The 24,777-nt window shown below is 43.4% G+C and overlaps 2 protein-coding genes across 6 annotated transcripts in view; both read right to left on the bottom strand.

Moving 5' to 3' along the window:
• The window catches only part of LOC142014465 (cytosolic phospholipase A2 beta-like), a 64,163-nt gene extending 59,277 nt beyond the window's left edge, over positions 1-4,886 (bottom strand). Inside the window, exon 1 of the mRNA XM_074997055.1 lies at positions 4,566-4,886. Within this exon, the coding sequence (XP_074853156.1) occupies positions 4,566-4,616 (51 nt within the window). The 5' untranslated portion in view covers positions 4,617-4,886. The remainder of the gene's footprint in view (positions 1-4,565) is intronic.
• A 6,672-nt stretch (positions 4,887-11,558) lies between these two features.
• JMJD7 (jumonji domain containing 7) lies at positions 11,559-23,564 on the bottom strand. Of its 5 annotated transcripts, XM_074997051.1 has the most exons (9): positions 23,438-23,548; positions 22,552-22,648; positions 22,143-22,296; positions 21,158-21,411; positions 20,112-20,168; positions 18,965-19,060; positions 17,674-17,750; positions 14,068-14,227; positions 11,559-12,228 (listed from the first exon to the last, which is right to left on the bottom strand). In XM_074997051.1, exons 3-9 carry the CDS (start codon positions 22,283-22,285, stop codon positions 12,140-12,142), a joined length of 876 nt encoding a protein of 291 aa, XP_074853152.1. In that variant the 5' UTR covers positions 22,286-22,296; positions 22,552-22,648; positions 23,438-23,548; the 3' UTR covers positions 11,559-12,139. The 5 variants fall into 5 exon arrangements, with proteins under 5 accessions (XP_074853152.1, XP_074853150.1, XP_074853151.1 ...); XM_074997049.1 differs by lacking the exon at positions 22,552-22,648 and having other exon boundaries at positions 23,438-23,564; XM_074997050.1 differs by lacking the exon at positions 22,552-22,648 and having other exon boundaries at positions 21,200-21,411; positions 23,438-23,564.
• Between the last annotated feature and the right edge of the window lie 1,213 nt (positions 23,565-24,777).

The following is a 24,777-nucleotide window of genomic DNA, read 5'->3' as shown; positions in this document are numbered from 1 at the left end:
AAGGTGCCCAATTGTCCACAGTTCACAGGTGCGAATTGAGCCTTGCACCTTCCCTGGGAAACCTTCCCTGGGTTCAAACACATTCCTCCCCAATTGGCCACTTGAGACCAGGAAGAAGCCTACGTGACCAAAGGGGTATAAAGAGGGGCTTGGCAGCCCACCCCCTTTGAGCTCCGATCACCTACACCTGCTGGCCAGGTCCGGTATTGACTCCCAAGACTGGGGACGCCTGGTTCGCATCTACTTCTTCCCAAGGGAGTGAGAGAAAGATTCTGGGTCACACCGGATCTATGAGGCAGGGGTAAGAATTACACCTGTATTATACTTCTTTCCTATAGGAATTGAGGGAAAGACTCTGGTTTCACCAGGTCTAAGAGGCAGGGGTGAAAATCACACCTGCAACGTGCCTTTCTTGTGTACACATTACTTGTATTAGTTTAAGCTAGCTAGTGTGTCTAAAACTTTTCTTAAGTTAAATTGTTTCTATCTTTGTATAAATAAAATGTAATTGTTAAAGCCTCTAATAAGTGTAATTTTCCTCTTGCTGCTGTACCCGAACTAAATGCAAACCAAAGAGCCCAGCCTGCCCTGGCTGCTTAGCGTAGCTGCTGGTGCGGCATCGCCCCCTTTGCCCCACCAGACCTTTAGCTGGCACCTGGGCATTGGCTCACAAGGGCTCCCCCTTAAGAAATGTGCGGAACACAAGCTTGTCATCACAAACACCCTCTTCCACCAGAAAAATAAACTTAAGACCTCACGGCAGCATCCTTGATCAAAGCACTGGCACCTCATAGACTAGGTAATTGTCCATGCTCGCGAACGGCATGATGTCCTTCTCACATGCGCAGTGACCAGGGCTGACAACTGCTGGACCGAGCACCATGTTATTAGATCCATGATGGCAAGTAGGATTGTCACCAGCGAAGTCAGAGGAAACTGAGCTGACAAAAGATCAATGTACAAAGCTTGAAGGATCCCATCAGATGAGGTGATTTGATGGTACACCCTGAAGTTGTTCAAGAACACTGGTGTCATTTGAAAAAATGCCATCACTGGAACTTGTGGAGAAACCATTGGCTACCAGTCCATGAAGCATTAGGACTGGTTTAATGAGAACAGTGTGGAAATTGAACACCTGATTGGGCTTGAATTTCAGCAAGGGAGGTTTAGGTCGTATATTTGAAAAATCTTCCTAACTTTCAGGGTGGTTAAGTACTGGAATAAATTGCCTACGGGGTGCACGTGGAATCTCCATCATTGGAGATAAGAGCTGATTAGATAAACATCTGTCATGGATGGCGTAGGTCAGTAGTTCAATCATGGATGAGCCAGTGTCTCCTTATTCTCTCTGTTGCTGTATATCCTTCATTATCTTCCCCCTGAATTAAGCCCTTCTCTTCCCTTCCACTGTCTTGTGCCTCTTCACTATGTACAGCCTTCAAGAATCCTCTCTTAAAAACTCCTCTAGAAACCTGTTTCTTCCAGGAATCCTTCCTGGCTGACCACCTCTCCTTAGATTCCTCAGACCCCCCAGAAATTGCCATCTGTCCCACATTCTAACCCTGTGTCCACACATGCCCCTTCCTTGCGAAAGGGGCATGTTATGAGCGGGTTTGAAAGATACTAATGAGGTGAGGCAATGAACGTGCAGCGCCTCGTTAGCGTAATGGCAGCCGCGGCCATTCAAAAGTGCGGCTGTTTGAATCACACGCCACCTGTGGAGACAGGACCTACCGAAAGGATGCCCCCCCAGTTTTCGAAAGCCCTTCTTCCGAACACCAGATAGGATGTTCCATGGGCAGCATGCGATTCGAAAAGTCGCACTTTCAAATCACTGCAGCTGCCATTATGCTAATGAGGCGCTGTGTATTCACTGCAGCCTCATTAGCATCTTTCAAACCCGCTCATTAACGTGCCCCTTTCAAAAGGAAGGAGCACATGTAGACCCAGCTTAAGAGTCCAAGGCAGAGATGATATGCACCAATGTGAAGGGGATGCACAGCCATTCCTCAGAGGCTGTTGAAGCTCTCTCTCTGGGGCACCATTTATCTAGTGCACCACCTAGCTTTAGTAAACACCAGAATAAAACCATCAAACATAAACCCAACAGCAGCTTTTCCCCATCCCAAGGGCTTCCTGCTAGAGTCTCCGTCCTCCTGGTGGCACTTCCCCAGTCCTCCTATAGACCATCTGCCTTGGAATTCCCTGCTTCAGGAGCCCAACTGCTACCCATAATTCCCCTCCTCAACCAACCTCTTCCAGTCTTTAAAGGCATCAGGTTCTCATAAGCCTACCTCTGACTCCTTCCCAACTGCATCTGACAATCCCTTCTACTAAGCTCACATAACTCTGCTTAAAGGAGTTCTGCCTCACAACAGGGCTGGCTGGCCCAAGGCCCTGGGTCTTTCAACGTGCAACCAACCTTGTAATGCCATCTCTTACTGCTACTGTTTTCCTGTGTTTTGCTTTACTATGTAAGGACTTGATTTTTCAAGGTGCTGAGCACCCTGACACAGCTTAGTGAGAACTTCGCTTAGACCCTCTTAATCCATCCCATGTCCTCTAGCTCTGGGCCCTGCACTCAGGAAATGTGGGGCTGTTCCATCCCATAGGAACCCCCCTCTGCTGAGCCACCTCTCTGCCTGAGTTTGCTGAAGCCCCTGCAGTGAGGTTCCCTCGGCTGTGATGCACAATGGAAATTCATGGCATAAGCCCCTCCTGCCCAAGCAGTAGACAGAAGACAAGAAGAGATGGCTGGGCTGCTGCTACACTCCCATGGTCCCCTCGGAGGAGCCATGGTAACAAAGTAATTCGAAGCAAGCTAATGAGGTGCTGACATGCATATTCAGCACCTCCTTAGCATAATGGCAGCCAGGCAAACAAACAGCAGTTTTCAGATTGACAGTGAAGATGGGGGCAGCTTCGAAATGAGCACCCTGTTTTGACGTTCCCTTACTCCCACAGAACTGGATCAGAGTAAGGGAATGTTGAAGCCAGGGGCTTATTTCAAAGCTGCCCCCATCTTACAATGTCAATCTGAAAACCGACGTTTGTTTGTGCAGCTACCGTTATGCTAATGAGGCACTGAATATGCATGTCAGAGCCTCATTAGCTTGCTTTGAATTGCTTCATTACCACGACCCCTCTGATGGGACCATGGTAGCGTAGCAGCAGCTTGGGTTATGTTGGTGGCCAGCAGCAGCCTTGAGACGTTAGCTACCTTCTGGTACCAAGTGGTCAGGAAGGGACAAGCTGCTTCCAACCACACAGGAGCAGTGAGTGGACAGAGATGAATGCTGCATGATCATCCCTTCCTCACCCGCTCCTTCCTCTTGCAGATGGAATCGGGTCCCATTCCTTCTCCCTCGCACAGTGCTGAAAGACTGTTTCTGGCCACTTTCTAGTGTGAATACTGGCAGAAACCCAGAGAGGTTGCATGTGACCCTTCATGTCCTTCTCCCCCAAACACATTGCAAAATGAAGATGCCATGCCAGATACCAAGAGAGACAAGCCCAACCTGGGGACCAGGCCAGGCATTAAGGGTGAAGAGAGCCAGGCCAGAGAGGTTGGGTTGGTTGGTCAGTCACTCCACCCTTACTTACATGGGAGAGAGGTGTATGGGGATGTCTGTGTGTCACCCCTGCCTGTTTGAACCCAACAGTCTTAAAAATAAGACTATACATTTTTAAAATATACTGAATAGCTGGCTTCTTTCTAACATCAATTTAACTTGAGGTTAATTTCAGCATCTACAACTGATTGCCATTGAACTCACCTAAATTTGAGTAATTTTACCAGGTGTCCTACAGTCAGCATAGGGGAATATGGTCAGCCTATGACTGCTAGAAAATGACCCATGTAGCAAAACACTGTCACATTTCTTTTAAAGCTTAAGAGGTATTTTTCTCTATACGTTTTTCTGTTTATAGTACGATGATACATTGCTTCTTCTAATTTTGGTGTTAGAGAACCAAGTTACAAAACACACAGAGGCCAAACGATTGATGGAGATAGCCTAAAAAGCAATGTTATAAATCTGTGCTCTATTATTGGCTTACAAAACTTTATTTGGAGCCAAAATTGTACAGAATTCCGACCTGAAGGGAATTTTAGCACAGCAAGTGAACAGATTTTTTTCCATTCCAAGGTCTTTTGAACTTTAATAATAGACAAAAAGATTTATAACACATCCTGTCTTAAGCATTTTAGTATTCTTGTAATGCTCATCTGTTTTCTCTAACGTGTAACTTTATATAACAGTTGCTACTTTGCCTAGCATCACTCTAGTGACCTTCCTCCAGGGAACCACAAAGTGCTGTGCAAGTCACTCATTAAACTTCCCAACCCCCTGTGAAATAGTTATTCTTCCCGCTGGGGGAAATGAGAGCCAGGGATGTGATATACACACTAAATTAGTATCAAAACTGGGACTAGGCCTCATGTTCCTGGCTCTCCATACTGTGCTCGGTCTTTCAGACGGCACTCTCTCCTTCCACCTCTCTCAGAAACTTACAAGAATGTATGCTATAGCCTCCGGTTGGAAAGACACTGATTTGTTTCATACCTGCTCTGTTACTTCTGCAAAAATGCCACAGCCTCTCCCCGGTAGTCTCATTCAAGGGTGTCTGGGAAAACTGGGATATCTTCAAAGGCTTCATAAGCAAGAGACAGTGTTGCAAAGCCCCTATTAGCCAAGGGACTTGCTCAATACTCCACAAGACCTCCTCCATACCCATACAAGTTGGTAAGTCTGGGGAATGGACCAGATCCTGAAAAGGAAGAGAGCTCAGTCACTATGGAGTCATACAGCTGTTTAGTAATATTTCCTCAGCACGAAGTCATACAATAGGTCTTGTCAGAAGACCACTCAATAGATTTTTTTAAAAACTAGATTCTCTCTCCACGCCCCGCCCCCCCCCAACACACTCTCTCTCTCTCCTCCCTACCCCCCCACAACCTGCCACTGCTTTAAGGTCTTGTCTAGCTGGGGAATTGACCAGCATAACCACAGTGGAATTACCAGCACCAGCATAACTGCCTGATGCAGACACTATTCTGGAATAAAAACTTCCAAAGTGGAGCCAATTAGTCTGCAGCAAAGAAAATTATCAACTATATTTAGAGTATGTTTGATCAAAAACGCCTCCCAAATGGTAAGAGCTAGGAGAAACAAACTCAATATATGGTTTCTTCTTGTCATAACTTAAAGAAATATAAGTGTGTGGTTGTGCCAGGAAAATGGGGTGTGCCTGGAATGGGATTGCCTCTCATATCTCATAATTGCCTCTCAAATAAAAGACAGACCATCACCAAATCAAGTACAGTCCTCAGAATTGACATAACTGAGCAAGTGTTGAAAGACTAAACCCAGATGAGCCAGAAATGTAGAATGAACCTGGAATAGGATTGCTTCCCAATAAACCTTTCAGAAACCACATAAAACAGAGAAATGTGGAACAGTGCTCTTTTTGGCACAAGCAAATCAATATTTACTACAGCTAAAAGAAAACGTAATTGGAAATCAAACTGACTATACCAGATTTTGTTAAAACATAGTGACTAAGAGTTTATAGGGATGAAGAAACACAGACACCTGATGGAATTCCCATTTTAAAAAAGGCAAATTTTAAAGAAATCCTAAATAAAAATTGTCAAGATAAAAATAGCACTGCATTTTTGAGAAATACAATCATTTAAATAAAACGTGCCTTTTTCCTTTAGTTTAAAAAAACCCTTAATTGAGTATCACTGCATAAATGTGCTAGTAATTATTGTGAAAGTTCCTTGTCAGCCCCCTAGAGCTCCTGCAATTCCTGACCCCCCAAAGGCAAGGATCTCCACTTACTAAGCAATTCTCTTCACAGACAGATCCTAAGTGGGGGTAAAGCAGACACCCTTTGCAAGTCTTTAGTCTGCTCCTGTCTTCCTACCAGGGCAACCCTCCTGGGAAAGTGTGGGGAGAGTTCAGGCCCAACATCTACTCTGGTCCAGGGACCCAAAAGAAGCAGCTGGTGGGGCTTTTCGCCCTGTGCTAACACAGCCGCTTTCCTCTGGGCCTCTTCCCCTGTACCTTGTTGAACTGCACTTCTCTGCTTTGTTCTTCTCTTCTGGCTCTCAAGCTTCCAGCCTTCTCTCCTTATGCACCTCTCAACTCCTTCCCCTTGCTGCCTGGGGGTGGAGGAAGCCTCTTACCGAGAGCCCACAGGCTTTAAACTGACAACAGGTGCTTGATTAGCCCTGCTTCAGGCTGACTCCTAATGAGACCACAGCTGCCTGCCCTGATTGCTGGGCTGAATTCAGGTGAGCTTAATTAAGGAAAATGAAGGCATTAACCCAGCTCCCAATATATCTGCCTTCAATCAACTTTTTGCAGTCTGCCACATTATATTACTGGCATTATTCTGACTAGTTTCCCCATGTAAACAAACTTCAAAACATTTAGGTGTTTAAAATGTTCAATCGAGCTTAAAAACTTTAATTGCAAACGTTTCGTTACTGAACAGAGTAACATCATCAGTGCCCCTTATATGTGTTGTTGATGTTGATGACGGCACTGATGATGTTACTCCGTTCAGTAACGAAACGTTTGCAATTAAAGTTAAGCTTGGCGAAAATTTTAAATACTAAATGGAACTTCCCTGGCTACCTGTTTTTATTTTAAAACTTCAGAACAATCATGGGGACCTATACTCCCACCATAAGATGCAAGTGACTTCTAGCAGTGAAGTCAGTGGGTATGAATATTCTGCAGCAAATCAAAAACCTCTGGAGTAAACGATAAGGAATAAAAAGCCCACAACTCACCTTTGTCTGGTTCTCCACAGTATGTACTATATGTCCTTTAGCAAGGAGGATAAAAATGACCTACTTGTGATTGTTGTTCTCAGAACATTGTTTTACGTAATAGTTGAGAGTCTCCTTCCTGAATTCTCAGTGTTCAAATGGTTTCACTGTTAAGAAATCCTAGTTTAGAATTTTATCTAGGATCCATAACGTGCTTGTCTAATGTACATCAGCACCTTGGTTGGGATGCCTATCCTCAAGCCTTGTCCATACTAAAAGGTTTACATTATTTGTACATTGGTTGTACTAAAATCGACTGAAGCACAAACTTCTCAGTTCATTCAAACTAGCTTTGCAGAACACTACCCATGACCTAAACCAATTCTACTCTATTTTGGATGGGTACATTTCTGGTCAAATTTCTTATGGTTCTATGATCTAATCAATCACCGCCACCCCCCTCAACTGCCTTGACCAGGAAATTAAAAAAAAGCAGTGGAAATATTTTTAACAGGCTTTGATATTATCAAAACTTGTTTCTACAAAACTTAAAATGTTGGTCAGCTTTATGTGTTCTTTGCACGCAGCTCCAGGCAAATAATCACACAGCCATGAAACAAGATTTCAGTCCTCATATCTTGCTACTCTGGTTTGTCCATTTATCCCTAGGATTCCCATGCTACTAGGCTGCCTTATTGGTCTGCAGGTCTCCTGTGTCCTTAAATATTTTAATTTTCACCTGTCTTTCAAGACCCTCATAACACCTTTCTCTGTCTTTCTGATTCCCTCTTCTAGTACATAGCATCCCAGTCTGCCAATCCCCCTTATCAGTCTCCTTTAATCACACAACTACCGACCTCCTATTTCCCAGTCCAGACCCACCAAATCTCTAGCACCTTACCTTTCTGGTTCATTTCATATTGATTCCAGATTTCTCAAGCATACACCAAACATCAAACAGTTGGCAGCCCAACACCTCCAGCTTCCTTCAAGTCTATTTCACCTCCGTTACACCTCTTGTGACTCCTGCCAAATCTAAACTCCAGATGTTCCCTCAAATCCTATTTATCTCAGAAGTCAAAATTCTCTTCTCGGGAAACACAGCTTTTTCCTGCCTTGCCTATTGCACACTTTTTATCCCGTCAAAAAGCTTTCCCAGTCATGTATTTCGATGGAGTTAAATGGTTTTCTACTGACAGCAGGGTAGGATTCCTGTGGGGGAGATGAACAATTATCATTTGGGCTCTCACACCAGTCTCTCCCCCTCCCTTCCCCACATATCCTTTTCATTCCCCATTTTACAGGTGGGGAGCTTATGCACAGGAGATTAAGCAATTTGTCTTAGGTCATTAGGAAAGACTGCAGCAGAGCCTAGAATTGAATTTAGCTCACCCGAGTCTTAGTCTAATGCCTTCACCACCGAACAAACTTCTTGTTCTATTATTTGTATTAAAGTGACACTTAAAAGCCCCAGTCAAAAAAAATCAGAAATATATTGTTATTAGGTCAGTAAAGAGGAATTTTAAAAGAAGAGAACTGCCCCTGTCCCAGTGCCCTCACTCTATCTCCAACCCCACCTCCATCTGCTTTCTCTTCTTTGAGCAGAACAGCCTCTAGCAGAACATAGCTGGTATGTCATATTTTACTCCCACTCCTCTCAGGGAGCAGCAGCCAGCATGCCCTCTGCAATAAACACTTAAGCTCCTAATGCAAAAACCGGACCCACTCCTGCTTTGTGAGCAGGGGAAACTGTATGCTGGGTCCCATAAGTCTATCCAAGGACCGCAGAACAAAAGCTAATAAACAGCTGGGAAACTTAACTGAAAATTAGAACTCACCAGGCGGCAGGAAGAGAGTTGCCTTGAGCCAACCTTCCTTGATCAGAATCCTCACAGAGCCATAGAATCATAGGGCTGGAAGAGATCTCAGGAGGTCATCTAGTCCAATGCCCTGCTTCAAACAGGATCAACCCCAACTAAGTCATTCCAGCCAGGACCTCGTCAAGCCGGGACTTAAAAACGTTGAGGGATGGAGAATCCACCACCTCTCTAGGAAATGCATTCCAGTGCTTCACCACCTTCCTGGTGAAGCAGTTTCCCTTAATATCCAACTTATGCCTCTCTTTCTGTAACTTCAGACCACTGCTCCTTGTTCTGCTATCTGACACCAGTGAGAACAGTGTCTCACCATCCTCTTTAAAGCTCCCCTTCAGGAAGTTGAAGGCTGCGATCAAATCACTCCTAGGTCTTCTCTTCTGTAAACTAAACAAGCTCAAATCCCTCAGCCTCTCCTCAGAGGTCATGTACTCCAGCCCCTTAAATCATTTTTGTTGCCCTCTGCTGAACCTGCTCCAGAACATCCACATCCTTTTTATACTGGGGGAACCAAAATTGGACACAGTATTCCAGATGTGGCCTCACCAGCGCCAAATAGAGGAGAACAATGACTTCTCTAGAGCTGCTTGAAATGCTCCTCCTAATGCACCCTAATATGCCATTAGCCTTCTTGGCTACAAGGGCACACTGTTTACTCATATCCAGCCTTTTATCCACCATAACCCCTAGGTCCCTCTCCATTGTACTGCTGCTTAGCCAGTGGGTCCCCAGCCTATAAAAATGCTTGGGATTCTCCTGTCTCAAGTACAGGACTCTATGCTTCTCCTTGTTAAGCTGCATCAGATTTCTTTTGACCCAATCCTCCAATTTATGCAGGTTACTCTGGACCCTATCTCTACCCTCCAACGTATCCTTCTCTCCCCCTAGCTCTGTGTCGTCCGCAAACTTGCTGAGGGAGCAATTAAGTCCCTCATCCAGGTCATTAGTAAAGACTTTGAACAACATTGGCCCCAGAGCCAAGCCTTGCAGCACTCCACTTGAAACAGACTTGCATCCAGATATTGAACAACTGCCACCACCTGTTAGGCCTGACTGTCAAGCCAGCTTTCTATCCATCTTATAGTCCATGGATCCAATCCATACTTCCTTAACTTATGGGCAAGAATGTTGTGGGAGACTGTATTAAAAGTTTGCTGAAGTCACAGTATAGCACATCCACTGACTTCCCCATGTCCACAGAGCCTGTTACCTCATCATAAAAGCGAATCAGATTGGTCAGGCAGGACTCTTCACCCACTCTCTCCAAAATTTTTGCTCATGAATGCATTTGCCCAGGACTGGTGATACTATGGCTCTCAAACACTTCCACATTTACACAGAAAGGGGTTAGGACATTCTTTTTTGCCAGCCATTTGAAGGGTGTCTCAGAATCCAGCGACCACAACAGTTCCATGGGTTCTGCTCCAGAGCAGCTGCCAGCAAGGGCTGAGGAGCATGTCAGATCCAGTTCTCCATTTCTCTCAGCCCTGTAGTAGGCAAAGGATTGGAAAAGTTCCCCATTCTCATCAATGAGGGATGCTCTCAGGGTGACCTCCTATAGCAATGAGAGATCTTCCACTTTAATCTGAATGGGATCATCAAAACACTAAAGAGAAGGCAAGATCTTCACACTCTCTGCCATCAAGTGTTGGAGAAGTTCAGCTTAATGCAAAAAACCAGCTACCTGTGTGACAGTAACTGCCAGACACTCTGGCTCTTCTTGAAATTCCTGGCACATGCCAGAGTCAAAAGGAACTAGTCTGGGAAGCCCTTTTCCAAAGGTCTCTTGGGAGATTCAAAATATCAGGAAAGGACAGCACAACTCAGAAGCTTTTGTGGGAACACGCTGTACCAAATCACTACCAATTCATTTATTTCAAGACTAGTGATTTAATAGATGCCTATAAATAGGTACAAAAACACTCCAATAGTTCCAGAACAGATTGGAAGTCTTGGGTACTGACAGTATTTTATATATGACAGTTCCAAACTCGTCTCCTCTCTAGAGTTTGGGGAACTATAGATCAAAGAGCTAATTTGAAAATTCATAGCTTGTGCTCTATTAAGACACACTGAATCCAAATAAACTTAAATATCCCAGTCAAACAGATTCTAATTCAGTTACAAATCCAAATTGTGTCTTCAATCCATCTCTAGTCTGCAGTACTTTGTGAAACAGGGGGTTTATGAAAAACAGGATTAGGCTCAAAATTAATTTGTTTCTTTTGAAAGGATTTTTCTTGCAATAGCCAGTACTGTGTAAAGTTTCTGTGCATTTTCCTGACTGATAATATATATGATATACATTTATTGTATTAGGACAATGAGAGAATGCATCCATCTTCGCAGGTTCGTAATTAGTAAATAAAATTTGGCACTGTGCATCAGCAACAATGCTGTTGGACGTCTGTTGTGCTAGCTATGTTTTTAGGAGCATTGCCACAGTTCTCAATCCTACGGTCCATACTCCAATGGGTACACTGAAAACATTTATGTAAGGACTACAGAATTGGATCCATGATTCATAAAACTTGCTAACTATGTGCCTCATACAATTTAAAGGACAGGGGAACAATTATCTAGTCTAAACTTCATAACACAAGCCAAACAACGGCAGAATTTCATTAGGAAAAGTCACACTGATCATAGCAAATGGGCATTAGCAAGAGGAATTTTCTATTGATGAGAACAGACCGTTATTATGAACACTGAAAAGCAACCCTTAAATCACCACCAAGAAAGTGAGAAGGTACAAATGCCAACAGCTGCGCAAGGCTTTTTGTAATCTGCAAAATGAAATGTACACGTTTTTACATAAAAAACAACCACAATTAGTTTGCCATTTCCTGATTCTCCCCGGTGCCCATAAGAGCTGAAGGTTCCCACAGCTGGCATATAAATAAGCTTACAAAACAGATATTTTATTGTTCAATTTGCATTCTGAATTCTCAAAGCATTACACGCAGCCACTGAACACAGTGAATTAAAACTGGGAAAGCACTGTCATTTCATAACAAAAGGAAGTCTTCCACTAATGATTACATTGTTTATGGCAGAGCTGATTTTGCTTCATTATTTTTCCAGATACCAAGATCTGTAGGCTGTAGCTTTGCATGTTCTCTAGAGTCCAGTGAAGAGAAAAGAACACACGTTAACATTTATGACGTTTCCAAAACCTCCAGTGGCTCCATTAAAATTCTATCATTGCTGGGGCAAGTAAGGCTAAGTATGAAGGCTTCAAAATATCATCAAGCCCTCCCCTGTCAAGCCAAACAAGATGGCCACTGGCTTGGAATTTCACTTAACATCTGCATACCCTTTCCAAAGGCAAGCAGGACAAATATCCTCCATCTGAAGGAAATTTGTTGAGTATAACAATGTTTAATTCTTCTGACTCAAACACATTTGTACTCCAGGCACAGAAGCATGTAACTCAGCTACATCAGAGAGAACGGTTTATTGCTCTGCGTCCCCAGCCTGGCTATACCATTGTCACAGCTTTTGTGAGAGAATCTAGAAGTTGATAATAGCTGTACTTCAGATCATATTCCATGTCATACCAATAATTCACTGAGGAGACAAAAGAAAGGAAGTTAATTATAGTTTGGCATTAGAAATTCCTTAAAGGTCATATTCATATACTGCTTTGAACGGTAAAAGCAGGCACTCATTTCTTAAGACTGCATGAATTTTAACAGAACCCACACCTCTGACTAGCGGCAAGTATAATGCAGAGAGTGAGTCAGCATCAGATACATCTCTCTGCCAAGTCCTAACACACAATCACCCCCAAAATACCAGTCCCTAAACTCTCCTGAGCAGACCTGCAAAATGTTTAGAAACAGAAAATATCTGCTATGATCTATGCCAAGAATACACATTTATTTTTATTTACAACCTACTCTAGATTTAAACCTCTCTTCCCCTCCCTCCAACAGAATTTAAAGGATGATGCCTATCACAGGGAGGAGCAAACCTTTTACATCGGGACCCACTTTCTGTCCCTGCAGTTAGCAGGGTCCCCTTCCCGTCTAACGTAATCCAAACCAATGGAAATTTCAGTTATGTTCATATAAAAAAATCCCTTTCAGCACATGTAAGAAAATAAGTATGTAGGTTGTAAAAACTTTATTAATTGGTATATAAATGTAACTACATATATATAAAACTGGTAACATATTTCAACATTTTTAATTAGATGGATGATCCTGAGATGCAGCAGCCAATTGTGCTGTGCCCCCCTTGCAAAATTTCACTTTCCTCCCAAGAGAGCCTGCCCCCACTTTGTGCACCCGATATCATTTTACCTTGGTCATCAGATAGAAAGCGTTTTAATCTTAACTCTTACCAATTAATTTTCATTTTAAGTGTTTTTTCCCATGCTACAGCAAATACTAAAATAAATGGCTCCAATAGCTGCAAGCAATGTTCTGTATTTGCTTTCCTAACTTGGTTGATGTTATTCAACACTCATCTGTTACTTGTTTATTCTCTGCATGGAAGGAGTTACTCTAGCTATGGAAGAATAGGTACAGTAAAATCCTTCCTTGCATCATACAATACAGACTGTAATAGTATATGAGGTGAAAGTGTTGAAAGTTTTCATTCTCCAAGAAAAAAAATGCTTGATGTCCTATGAGCAGAGAGGGAAATTTTCTATTAAAAGGCAGAGACAAGTAACTTTTTTCAGATGGTTGTTTACACATTAAGGACTCATTTTTACTGGCCTGGTAACATTTAAAACCCAAATTTATTCATGCAGTTCCTTTGCCTGTGGTGGAGACAGACAATTTGCAACCAGCAAATAAAAAAACCCGTTTAGAGCTCTCTAACAAAAAGTACGCTGGCGTTGATTCTCCCTCTGTAGCCTCAGTTGATTAGTTGATTTTTCCTACTTTCTCCACCCATTTCACTTTCTTAAGCTATGGTCAGAAAAGTCTTTCTAAACAGGTAACACTGCAGTCACATTGCAAAATGGCTAATTGTACCAGGGATGAAGAAAAGATGATGTCAGGGGTCAGCAAGCAGCACATGAGCATATTTTCATTGGCACCCAAGATAGGAACTCAGCCCTGCCCCTCCTCCCCCATGCAGCCGGGAGTTTGCTAAAAGCCATACCCTGTGAATTAACAAAACACCAGATAATGCTACCAGCCACTTGAACGGCAAAGCTCTGTGTCTTAATTTGGTTATTAGTGAAGCTGTTGTAAGTCGGACTATTAGTGAAAGTATTACCAGCACTCGGACAGTACGCAGAGGTCAAAAGATCAAATTTCACTACTCCTCCTTGGAAAGGTTGCTGACCCCTGGACTATGTGAAAGTGCTGATACCCAACCACGATTTGCTGGAGAAAATGGACTATGCAATCATGGACTCAAGCCACATTGGTCCCTAACAGCTGCTCTTACCTGCTATGCAACCATGTGACTGCTGAACATGATGAAACCAGAGAGAAGGGAGGTACAACATTTCACCAGCTTTCACTGTGCACTGCAAAGGCCTTGCCTGGGCATACTCTGGGTATTGTTCCAGATCTGGATTTAAAGGATCCAGTGGAATCCATGGCACCTGCCAAGGGAAGAGTGTATAGTACATATGGCATTTAGGGTTTCCCGGAAAATAAAATTAAATAAAAATATTTATTTACGGTGCTTGTAAATAAAATGTACTTTGAACCCAGAAAATACAGTTATAATTTCTGTAAAATCCACATTACCACATTACAGAAATAAATATTCTTGTAAGACACAGTATTTGGTAAATGAAAGACTCCATCACCAACTGCAGACCCTGAGGATACCGTTTTGCACATAGGAAAAGGGATGTGGCAGACGTTACATGGAAGGGAATGGACCTGGGATAGAAAATGGACAGGGGAAAAGAGGAACTTGAAGAACTGCGGAATAGAAGTAAGACATGGTTAGCTTATTGGTAGACTCATAAAATCAGAAGACAGATTGAGCTTGCGTCACCTAAAAATTTCTAGGCGATACACATATGGGGAAAAACCAGGAAAGAAGTAGGACTTCTAAACACTGAGAATGGGGTGGAGATTAAAGACAATCTAGGCTTAGCCCAATGCCTAAATTGAATGCTGTGTCTGTTTTAATAAGAGAAACAAGAAGTTTTGGGGTAGTGATAGGGCACCTAATGGAAACAGAAATTACAACATGACCTGTAAATTAAACTCGAACAGCTTAATGGGACCAAATCAGGGGGCTCAGAGAGCCACCATTCACGAATACAAAAGAAACCAGCATATGAAATTGCAGGTGCAGTGATAAGCATCTTATATGACTAAGTAAGCTCACAGGTGATATCCTATCACTGAACAATTGGTAATTTCACCTTTTAGAAAGGAGGAGAGAGATCTGGAAAACTATAGGCCTATTAGTTGACCTAAACTGAATGAAAGGTCTTAGAACAAAATCTGAAAGACAGCTGTTAGAGAAACAGTAACTGGGGTAAAAATGCACCATGGTTTTACAAAGTAGTTCATGCTAGACACGACCAGATCTCTTTCTTTGAGAGGATAACCAGTTTTTTACCAAAAGGAAATACAGATCTTAACTACATGGATGTCAGTATGGCACCCGATACTACATGGGAAATTACTAGTTACTAGAAGATAGGGATTAAGAGGAGAACTGAAAGGTGAATAAGAAACTGGTTACAGAGAAGACAAGAATGGACCATCCTGAAAGTTGAAGTGTCCAGCTGGAGGGAGATTACAATTGGAGCTCCCCAAATATCAGTCATGGGACTAAACTTATTAACATTTTTATTAATGGACTTTTGCACAAAAATATCAGAGAGCACTAATAAAAATTGCAGATGAAACAAAGTTGGAAGATATTGGCAATACAGAGGAGGACCAAAATATCATATGAGAAGATCTGGAGGACCTTGAAAATGGAAGTAATAGAAATGGGATGAAATTCAATGTAAGTTATATGTAATATTGATAAATGTAAGCTTAGCACCTACCATCAGAATTTTTTTAAACTGGGGATGTATCAATTGGAAATGATGGAGGAAAAAGACTCTACTGTGTTGATTCATCACAGGTTGATTATAAGCCACCAGTGTGATGAAGCCATGAAAAAAAGCTAATATAGTGCTAGCATGCACCAGGCGAGGTATTTCCAGTAAAAATAGGGAAGTGTTACAACTATCACGCAAGGCACTGGTGAGACCTTACCTGGAATTGTGTGCATAATTTTTGTCTTCCATGTTTAGGAAATATGGTTTCAAACAGGAGCCGGTGCACAGAATATATACTAGAGAAGGCGTGTCCAACCTGCGGCCTGTGGGCCGCATGCGGCCCTGGACAGCTAGTAATGCGGCCCCACAAGATCATAAACTTTTAACATAATGTGATTTATATACATTAACTATATTATATATTTTGTACGTGGCCCAAGACTATCTTCACTCAATGCAGCCCAGGCAAGCCAAAAGGTCGGACACCCACGTACTAGAATAAGCAGAGACTTGGAAAACCTCTCTTTTGAGAGAGGACTCATGGACCTTGGCTTGCTTAGCCGAACCAAATGAAGGCTCCCAGGTATTTAACATATCAATGAGGATGCGAGAACAAACAGACAACAAGTTTAGACCTGAAATTAAGTTAAGGTTTCTAACCACGAGAGGAGTGAAGCTCTGGAACAGCCTTACAAAGGGCAAAAATACCTACCTGGTTTTAAGACTGAGTTTAATACATTTATATAGAGCATGGTATGCTGAGATTGCCTACAAAGGCAGGTGGCTCACCTGCAGCTACTAGTAGGAAAAATGCCCAGTGGCTGAAAATAGGATAGTAGGTGGAAATGACTCAAATGCCTACAGAAATTGTTCCCAGGGAACTGGTTGGTGGGTTTTGCCAATATATACATGGTTCAAATGATCTTCATATTTGGGGTTGGGAAGAATTTTTCCCCAACTCAGAATGGCAGTGACTCTTCAGGGGTTTGCCTTCCTCTGCAGCATGGGGCCTGGATCACTTTGTAGTTTAAACTGAAGCAAATGGTGGATGCTCTGTAATTTTAAATCTTTAAATCATGATTTGAGGACTTCACTAACTCAGGCAGAAATTATAGCTCTACTATAGGATGGGGTTGATGAAGCTCTGTGGCCTGCAATATGAAGGAAAGGTGATCACAATAAACCTTTTTGGCCTTAAAATCATATGCATTCAGAGTAAATTGCATAATTTTATACTTACAACCTTTATCCCTCCTAAACCTTTTTTTGTGAAAACTCTGTGTACTTACTGGCTTGCCTTACTGTAGTATCTAAATATCTACCAATCTAACATATTTACCCTCACAGAGCTTCTGTGTATTATTACTGAAGTATTACCATTTTGTTTTATAGCTAAGGAACTGAAGTGCAGAGAGAGTGAGTGACTTGCCAAAAGCCACACAGGCTATCTGTGACGGAACAGGAAACTGACCCATGCCCCACAACGCCCCACAATCGTAGCATCCAAAGCACTGGACCAATCTTCTCTTTTTGGGGAGGGACCTAATATTTGTTATGTTTTATACTGTGCCTCTTTTCCTTCATTCTGACCAAATAACAATTACTACTATGAAGAAAACAATGCTTTGTTTACACAGATAACTACATTTTACAGCGGCAAAAGATATTTTTCTAGGATGAAACTCACCCCTGCACAGAGGGACAACACGACGTGTGTGCACTGCAATGGAATTCACCTTTACCGAGCTAAATTCCTGCATCTGGTGTTATTTAAGACTTTCAATGGACCGATTGGTGTTCAGTACACAGATGACGTTATTTTGACAGGCTATTCCTTTACCAGCTGTTAATTTCAACGGTTTCCATTACACAGTTAAAGACTCATCTTAGAGACAGGCCATACTCAAATAATAACCAACAAATTTACAAGGCGACAACAAGGTATGGTGTGACAGCTGAAGTTACTTTTCACTAATTTTTCTGACTGACAAGTTGATGGTGTTTCTTTAATACTAAGATTTCATAAGTACCTCATCTGCAGCCTTCTCATCGACAACCTGAAATGAACCATCTTCTGATATACAATAAGTTGCAGGCAGGTAGAGCTCTGCAAGTGTAGAGTGGAAAGGGTTAAATGGCATTAATCTTCATAATAAATACAGAGTATGAGAGAGACAGTATACAACACCATTCACAGAGGGACACAAATATTAAGACACCACCACACAACCAACATTTTCAGTTCTCTTTCTTCTGCTTTATTCCCTTTGTTCACTCCACAACAACATGTCCTCCAGTTCCTGTCCTCCCTACTACCAGCTCTGCATGCCTCCTACTCCACAACATTCACTAATGCCCCACTTTTCTTGGGCTCTGACCCTCTTCCTTCAAAGGAATTTTCTTCCTGTTCCTCATACTGTACCTTACCTTCTCCTCAGCTCCAGTTACCATCCCATGTCCTGGTTTCAAGTCACAACTTTTCCTTTACCTTGCCTAGCATTCTATTCTTTGTCCTGGTCATTTCTACGTAGAGAGCTCTCATGGATATGGATGAACTTTTGCATCTAAATTTTATTGTATTTGGGTTAATCAGCCACTCAAGAAAACTTGGTCTGCTCTTCTGTCATTACTTCAGAACCTGTGTTATTTAACTCTGCACTCATTGGTTCTCTTGTTGATCTTTAGATATTGTGATCTGCCTTACTACCACAGATTAAGGAACTTCAGCAAAGACTTTAATGGGTTTTACACAAGGCAGGCAAATGATGTAAGTTTCAAACAAGAGCACAGCAGTAATAAAATGATCAAGTTATAAAAACAACACGCACAGAGAGTCTCACATCAGGGTTACAAGCATAATGGCTCAGAAATTAGGAAGTTAAAAAAAAAGATTCTTGTGACCAAGTTCACATTGCCCATTTTGTATACTAGATTGTATACAGTTAACCGTAAGGTGACCATCTGTCCCATATTGGGTGGGAGGGTCCCGTATTTTAGATGCCAAAAAAGCATCCTGACTTATTTTTTAAAAGGGATGAATTGTCTCAGATTTGGGCCCTCCCACCACCGACCTTTTCCGCCAGCATCCGCGCAGGCACAACTGCTAGTGGAAGTCAGTAATTTACACCAGCTGAGGGTACAGCCCCAGGAACAGAAACCTATTATCAATGCTTAATGAGTGGAGTACAGAGATTCCCATTCATATTACAAAATGTAACACTGAAGAAATCATCAGAACATTATTCTTTTCTCTTCTTTCCATTAGTTTAGTTACTTTTCTCTCTCTCACACACACACGTGCGCATGCGTGAAAGCACGTACTGTGGGGGATGAAGGGGCGATCACTTGGTGGGTGCAGCAGAAAATGCTTCTCGCCAGAAATCACACAGTACAAGTTCTCATAGTGATCTTTATGTACTAAGATTGAGAAAGAAGAAAAAGCAACACATCACAAATGGTAACAAACTGAAAGTAGCAGTTCTTCTTGGAAGTTGCTAGGCTGCTTCTTCCTCTTGGAAGAGAAAGAAATAAGGATAAAATAAATATTTCATATGCATGTAGCACATTTAATTCAAAAGGACCCCAAATCACTTCACCAGCAACATACAGAGAGCACTACATAACATTCATTTCTGGGGTGGAACCTGGCAACTAACCTGCACAAAAACATACTGATCAAGAGTTTGAGTTCAGGCAACAGTTTCTGCAAATATCTATTCTTACAAATATATCTGGAGATCTTCAACGTCCAAGCAGCAGACAGTGCTTCAGTTTTTCAGGTCTCATCCAAAATACCCCAACACAGAGCAACTGTCAAGGCAGTCAATCTACCTCAAAATATAAAAGGGCCAAAATCAGCTATTCCAGGAACTGAAAATGTGATTCCAGAGAGTAAATATATTTCAAACTTAAGGACTACACCACTGAATTATCCATTTTGGCTCTTCTCTTAAGTCAAAAAAAAAAAAAATCACACAAAGGAGATGGCTAGGGCAAAAAAGGGACAAACAATGTGCCATACCACCTGAGACCAGTGCTCTAGCAAGTCCAACATACTGTATGGAAGTTGCTAATAAACTTCAGAAGAAGAGGAAGACACCTATAATGTTATTAACTGTGCAAAGTAATAGGGAGGGGAGAATCCTTCCTGACCCATATTAATTAGCCTGAGCTCTGAAGCATGAGATTGAAACCTGATTACTTTACTTTAAACCAAGATCCAAGATTTACAGGGCAGAAATCTTCAGTGTTCCACCTGAAACGATAAGCCAGATGCACATACAGCTACAGCAGCCAAGTGCTGGGACAAGGTGAATAGGAAGAAAGATTGTTACATGGGAAGATGTCAGACAAGATCAAACCTAACCTTTAATAAAACTAAAGGATTTCATAAAGAGACCCACCCCATGATCCCACAAAACTGAGCTGAGGGAACATACAAGACCTGACAGCATCATAGGCTACGCACAGGATGTCACAGCTGCAGATTCACCAAGCCAGAAATTCACAGCATCAGGCTTCTTTCCTGAAAGAGAAGGGACGGAAAATTAATTCAAATGCTATGTTTAAAGAGCTACAGCTGAACATCTTTCTGTCAACTCAGTTTGTTTACATTCTTCAGCCACCTCAATAAACGTCAGCCTCGACTGCTAAGAGCCAGTGCTTTTTTTTGTGCTGGTACTTGCCCATACTGAGTACTAGCACCTCTGCAGCCCCAGACACAGGAGTGGCTGTGGGGAGGGTGGGCAGCTGGCTGAGCACCGGCACTTTCTGTTTTTTTTTTTTTTTTTTTCATTTTACAAAAAGGTACTGCTAATTGCTAATAATTATTAGCTCCTTCTAGACTGAAGGTTGTTGTAGTGACCCATCCAACTAACTGATGGAGCATTATTCATCCCCAAGACTGTGTTTATGACCTTCATCAGCTCCCATCTTCTGAAAACTTGGGTCCCCAACACATCGCTCAAATCATAAACTAGCACTTCACGTACTAGAACTCCAAATGAATCAGGGGGGTCACATTTAAAAGGAATAAACAATATTTTATCAGGAAATTTAACTGTCATGAACAATCCTTAACTACCTTAAGCAAGCACCTTTCACTTCACAAGGGGCAGAAAGGTAGTATTACAGCAACACTCTAGGCTATACGAAGGCTTTAAAAAAATTCTGTTTGCTACCCATGGAGCTCCACGGTTGGGAGTAACAGTACGAGCAGAAGTATAGACAAAGCCCCAGAAAGCCACCAGCATTCTAGACAGTTGTGGATGAACGTGACATCCGTTAAGGTAATAGCGCAGTTTCACATTCTTTGAATCCACTAAGCAAGTAAGCTGCTTGGAGTCCTCCAAGCCAAAAGACAAGGCAAAGTTATTTTACTACCCTTCCCTTCCCGAGCTGACAAATCCACACTCATCTGTGGCAATTGGAAATACAACACGAATATTTAACAGGTAACTATCCAATTGGTTTAAAGGGCTATACAAGAATTCACAGACCACAGGGGTTGTTTACCAAGTGCCTCACTCATCCATGGTACTTCAGGCTCCACATCACCTAAGAGTTCAGGGAATTCCTCAGTCAAGTTTGAACACTGCTTCTGAACATAGAACACACTTGGAGAGGTCACTTTCTTCTCCACAATGTCCAAGAAGTTGCTGAAAAGCATGTGCCGTTCCTCTGGCATGACAAACCGGTCCTGATAAACAGCATCTGCATACCCATTTGGTGTCACAGCCACACTCACCATCTTGGAGCCCACTACCTTCCTGCAAAATACATCTGAGGTTCAGAGCCAACTGAAGAATCTACAACCTTTACAGACCATTTTCATTCACAATTTGCACTTCGGATGTACCCAGAAACACTCTCTTGTACATAATCATTTAAATTACTGAATTATTTCATGCCCATACCCAGCTGACTTTTTTAAAACCAATAAGACTTTGTTGGTGTGTTTTTTGTTTTGTTTTTTTAAAATAATCACAACTAATGCCACCAGGGCCAGTTCAGACAATGCTGCCAAACCTACAGCCACAGAAAATCCACCACAATCAGAACAGAATGAAATGCCAGCAAGTTATTGCTCATGTACTAGAGTCGCAAGATGTAAGGCACTACTTTGTGTGGAATGAACCCTGTAGTGAAAATCTGATTGTGTAGGGGAATCGAGACTGCAGCCCTGAATGGAGCACACTGCATATTCCTCCTGTTTAACAAGTAGCATTTTCCTATCTCTCCCCTCACATGCATTGTGCGACACATAACCAAATTTCCCATAGCCATTAACAGAACTAAGTACGGCACAGTAGTTTGGAAGAATAAAATAACTTCTGAATATTGGGTGCTGAAGCTGGAATGTCCAACAGAAGCCTTCTCCTAGGATTCCAGATTCATCTCAGCCAGTCTTATCAATGATAAAAATGTAAAACAGGAAACTGTTTTCTGACTGTTTGAACGTTTAGCTGAGCTACCAGCTAATTTCATAGCTGCTTCCTACCTGAGATAACGTAATGTCCACTTCTTCAGAGCTGGCCAGTGACTTAAGGCATTCCGAATTATACATGGCTTGTTTGGACAAACCCATTCCCGATAAAATTCCAGTGGAGATGGAAGGTTATCTATAAGTGGCACAGATTCCATCAGTCCCAACTCTGCCAGAACGAAGAAAAATCAATTTTATAAACGTCTTCAAACCAATTCAGGCCACTTTAAAGCACATCTACACTGTTTTAATCAGTTTTAAAACAAGATGGAAAGTGTCTTCTGTGTAAACAGGAGCACAGATACTACACATCCCTACATGCACTGTTCTAGGTTAGAACTGGTCCTGCAACACAATGGAGCCTGTAGTTTACACCAGCCAATACCCTATGTATTGAAGATCTAGTCTTTGCCGTCAGACTCACCGTCTGCAAAGCCACAGAACTGGCCACCACTTGTTTGAGCTGTTGTGATTCATCTCTTACAGGATAACACGTCATACAGACAAAAGACCATGTGAGGCTGGAAAGAAACAGCACCAGTACTGGAACTCATACAACAAAGACACCCAGACTACAGATACCCTTGCACTTCTAATCCAACAACTTTCATTTAGGTGCCTAAACATAAACAGACTTTAAAGCCATTTCCCAAATTCTTGCCTACCGTTATTGGCTACACAAATAAATATATAACATGGTCTGCTGCCAAACAAATACTTAGTTATGCCCTTTTAAACGTAGAATGGTGCCTGAATCAAAGAAAGCCGGGGGCACAGACCGGTTTTGCTGAAACAGACTAACAGGGCTACCCCTCTGAAAGGGGACAACGTTTTGGTCAGTTTCCCACGTGGGGCCACTGGATCTTTAGTAGCACCCTACCCCAGCCTTTAGACAGCTGGCTTGGGGCGCTGCTTCGCTCCTCTGCAACATAGGGCAAAGACCCCAAAACTGCCCCCGCCGCCTATTCAGCTAGGGCTGTAATACCGGGGTGTGAGGTCTGGCTGCCAGACTTCGGGGGGAAGGAGGCGGCTCAGTGAGGTTTATGACTGGCCCTTATACCCTCCCGGCCAGCTCCGAGGGTGCCCCGACAGCCCCGGGCCAGAAGAAGCCGTCACGGTCACCTCCTCTAACCGGCTAGCTCCTTAAGTGGACACTGGCGTTAAGCGACGGCGACAGCGGCCGAGACCCGGGACCCTTCCTGGGCCGGACGGCTCCTCCCCTCTCCGCACCCCCGGCACGGCCCCGCCCTCCTCTGCAAGGACGCCGGGCGAGCGCCGGCCGGGGAGCTGCCAAGCCCACGCACGCTCACCCCGCGCCTCCGCCGGGAACGCCGCCAGGCAGCTCCGCACCGCCCGCAGCGCCGCCGCCGCCGCCTCCCCCCCAACTCCCCCAGCCGCCTGGGCCATGCCGGACAGTCGCCGCCTGACGCGCGCGTCCTGAGCATGCTCAGAAGCATCTGCTGAAGCTGCCGCCCTCGCTCGAACCTGCCCTGACCTGGGATGCCACGTGCTCCGCGGGAGGGTGGGGCGGGGCGGAGCGTGCGCGGGGCTGGTGCGAGAGCTGCGAGGGAGCGGCGCCCGCGATCACGGGCCTGTCCGAGCCCCGTGCCTTGCCTGGGGCGGCTGGAGCAGAAATCCAGCTTGATGGTTTTTAATGTGCCTTTTCGTGCAGTAGGAGGAGCCTTTCGAGCGGATGTAGAGAAGTTATTGTTCCCCTACACGTAGCTGTGGTGGGGCCACAGCTGGAGTATTGTGTCCAGTTTTGGGTTCCTCCCAGTGTGGAAGGGAGGTGGCTGTGTTGGAGCAACTGAAATGATTGGGGGGCTGGAGTACATGATCGATGAGGGGAAGCTGAGGGATTTAGGCTTATTTAGTTGGCAGAACTGAAAACGGGTGTGATTTAACAGCAGCCTTCAACTACCTGAAGGAGGGGCTCTACAGAGGGTGGAGAGAAGCTGGGAGATGGATGGTAGAACACGGAGCAATGGTCTGAAGTTGCAGAGGCAAAGATGTAGGTTGGATATTAGGAAAAACTATTTCAGCAGCAACAAAGGGTCCTGTGGCACCTTATAGACTAACAGAAAAGTTTTGAGCATGAGCTTTTGTGAGCACAGACTCACTTCATCAGATGTGATTTCAGATATTTCAGCAGGAGGGTGGTGAAGCATTGGAAAGTGGTGCTATCTCCAGCCCTTGAGGTTTTTAAGTCCTGGTTTGACAAAGTCGTGGCTGGGATGATTTAGATGGGGTTAATCCTGCTCTGGGCAGGGGGCTGGACTGTATGACCTCCTGAGGTCCCCTCCAGCCCTATGATTAGTACCTGAGCCCTTAGGCTGGCTGGGAGGGCTACAAAGTGGGCCGGGGGTGGGAATAGGGTTCAGCAAGAGCACCTGCTGGCTCTTAATCTCATCAGCACATTTGCAGTTCTGTACTTTGGCACAACCATGAGTGTGTTGCCCACTGATTGCACTTCATTGCTTTCTTCAGGCCTTGACTGGGCTTCATTCTCAGACTTTTTACCTTAATCACCCACAGTTTTAAAACAAAAGCCACCCCCCTGCTACCCACAAACCTTATTTAGCAGCAAATAAAAGGCCTCCCTGAGGCAGAGCAGTCACCAAGGGACTTAGGCATTGTAATACGCAGTATT

Source organism: Carettochelys insculpta, chromosome 6 (assembly GCF_033958435.1).
Source record: "Carettochelys insculpta isolate YL-2023 chromosome 6, ASM3395843v1, whole genome shotgun sequence".
Taxonomy (NCBI): domain Eukaryota; kingdom Metazoa; phylum Chordata; order Testudines; family Carettochelyidae; genus Carettochelys; species Carettochelys insculpta.
The sequence above is the reverse complement of the archived record's forward strand: the minus strand, read 5'-3'. Positions and strand labels throughout refer to the sequence as shown.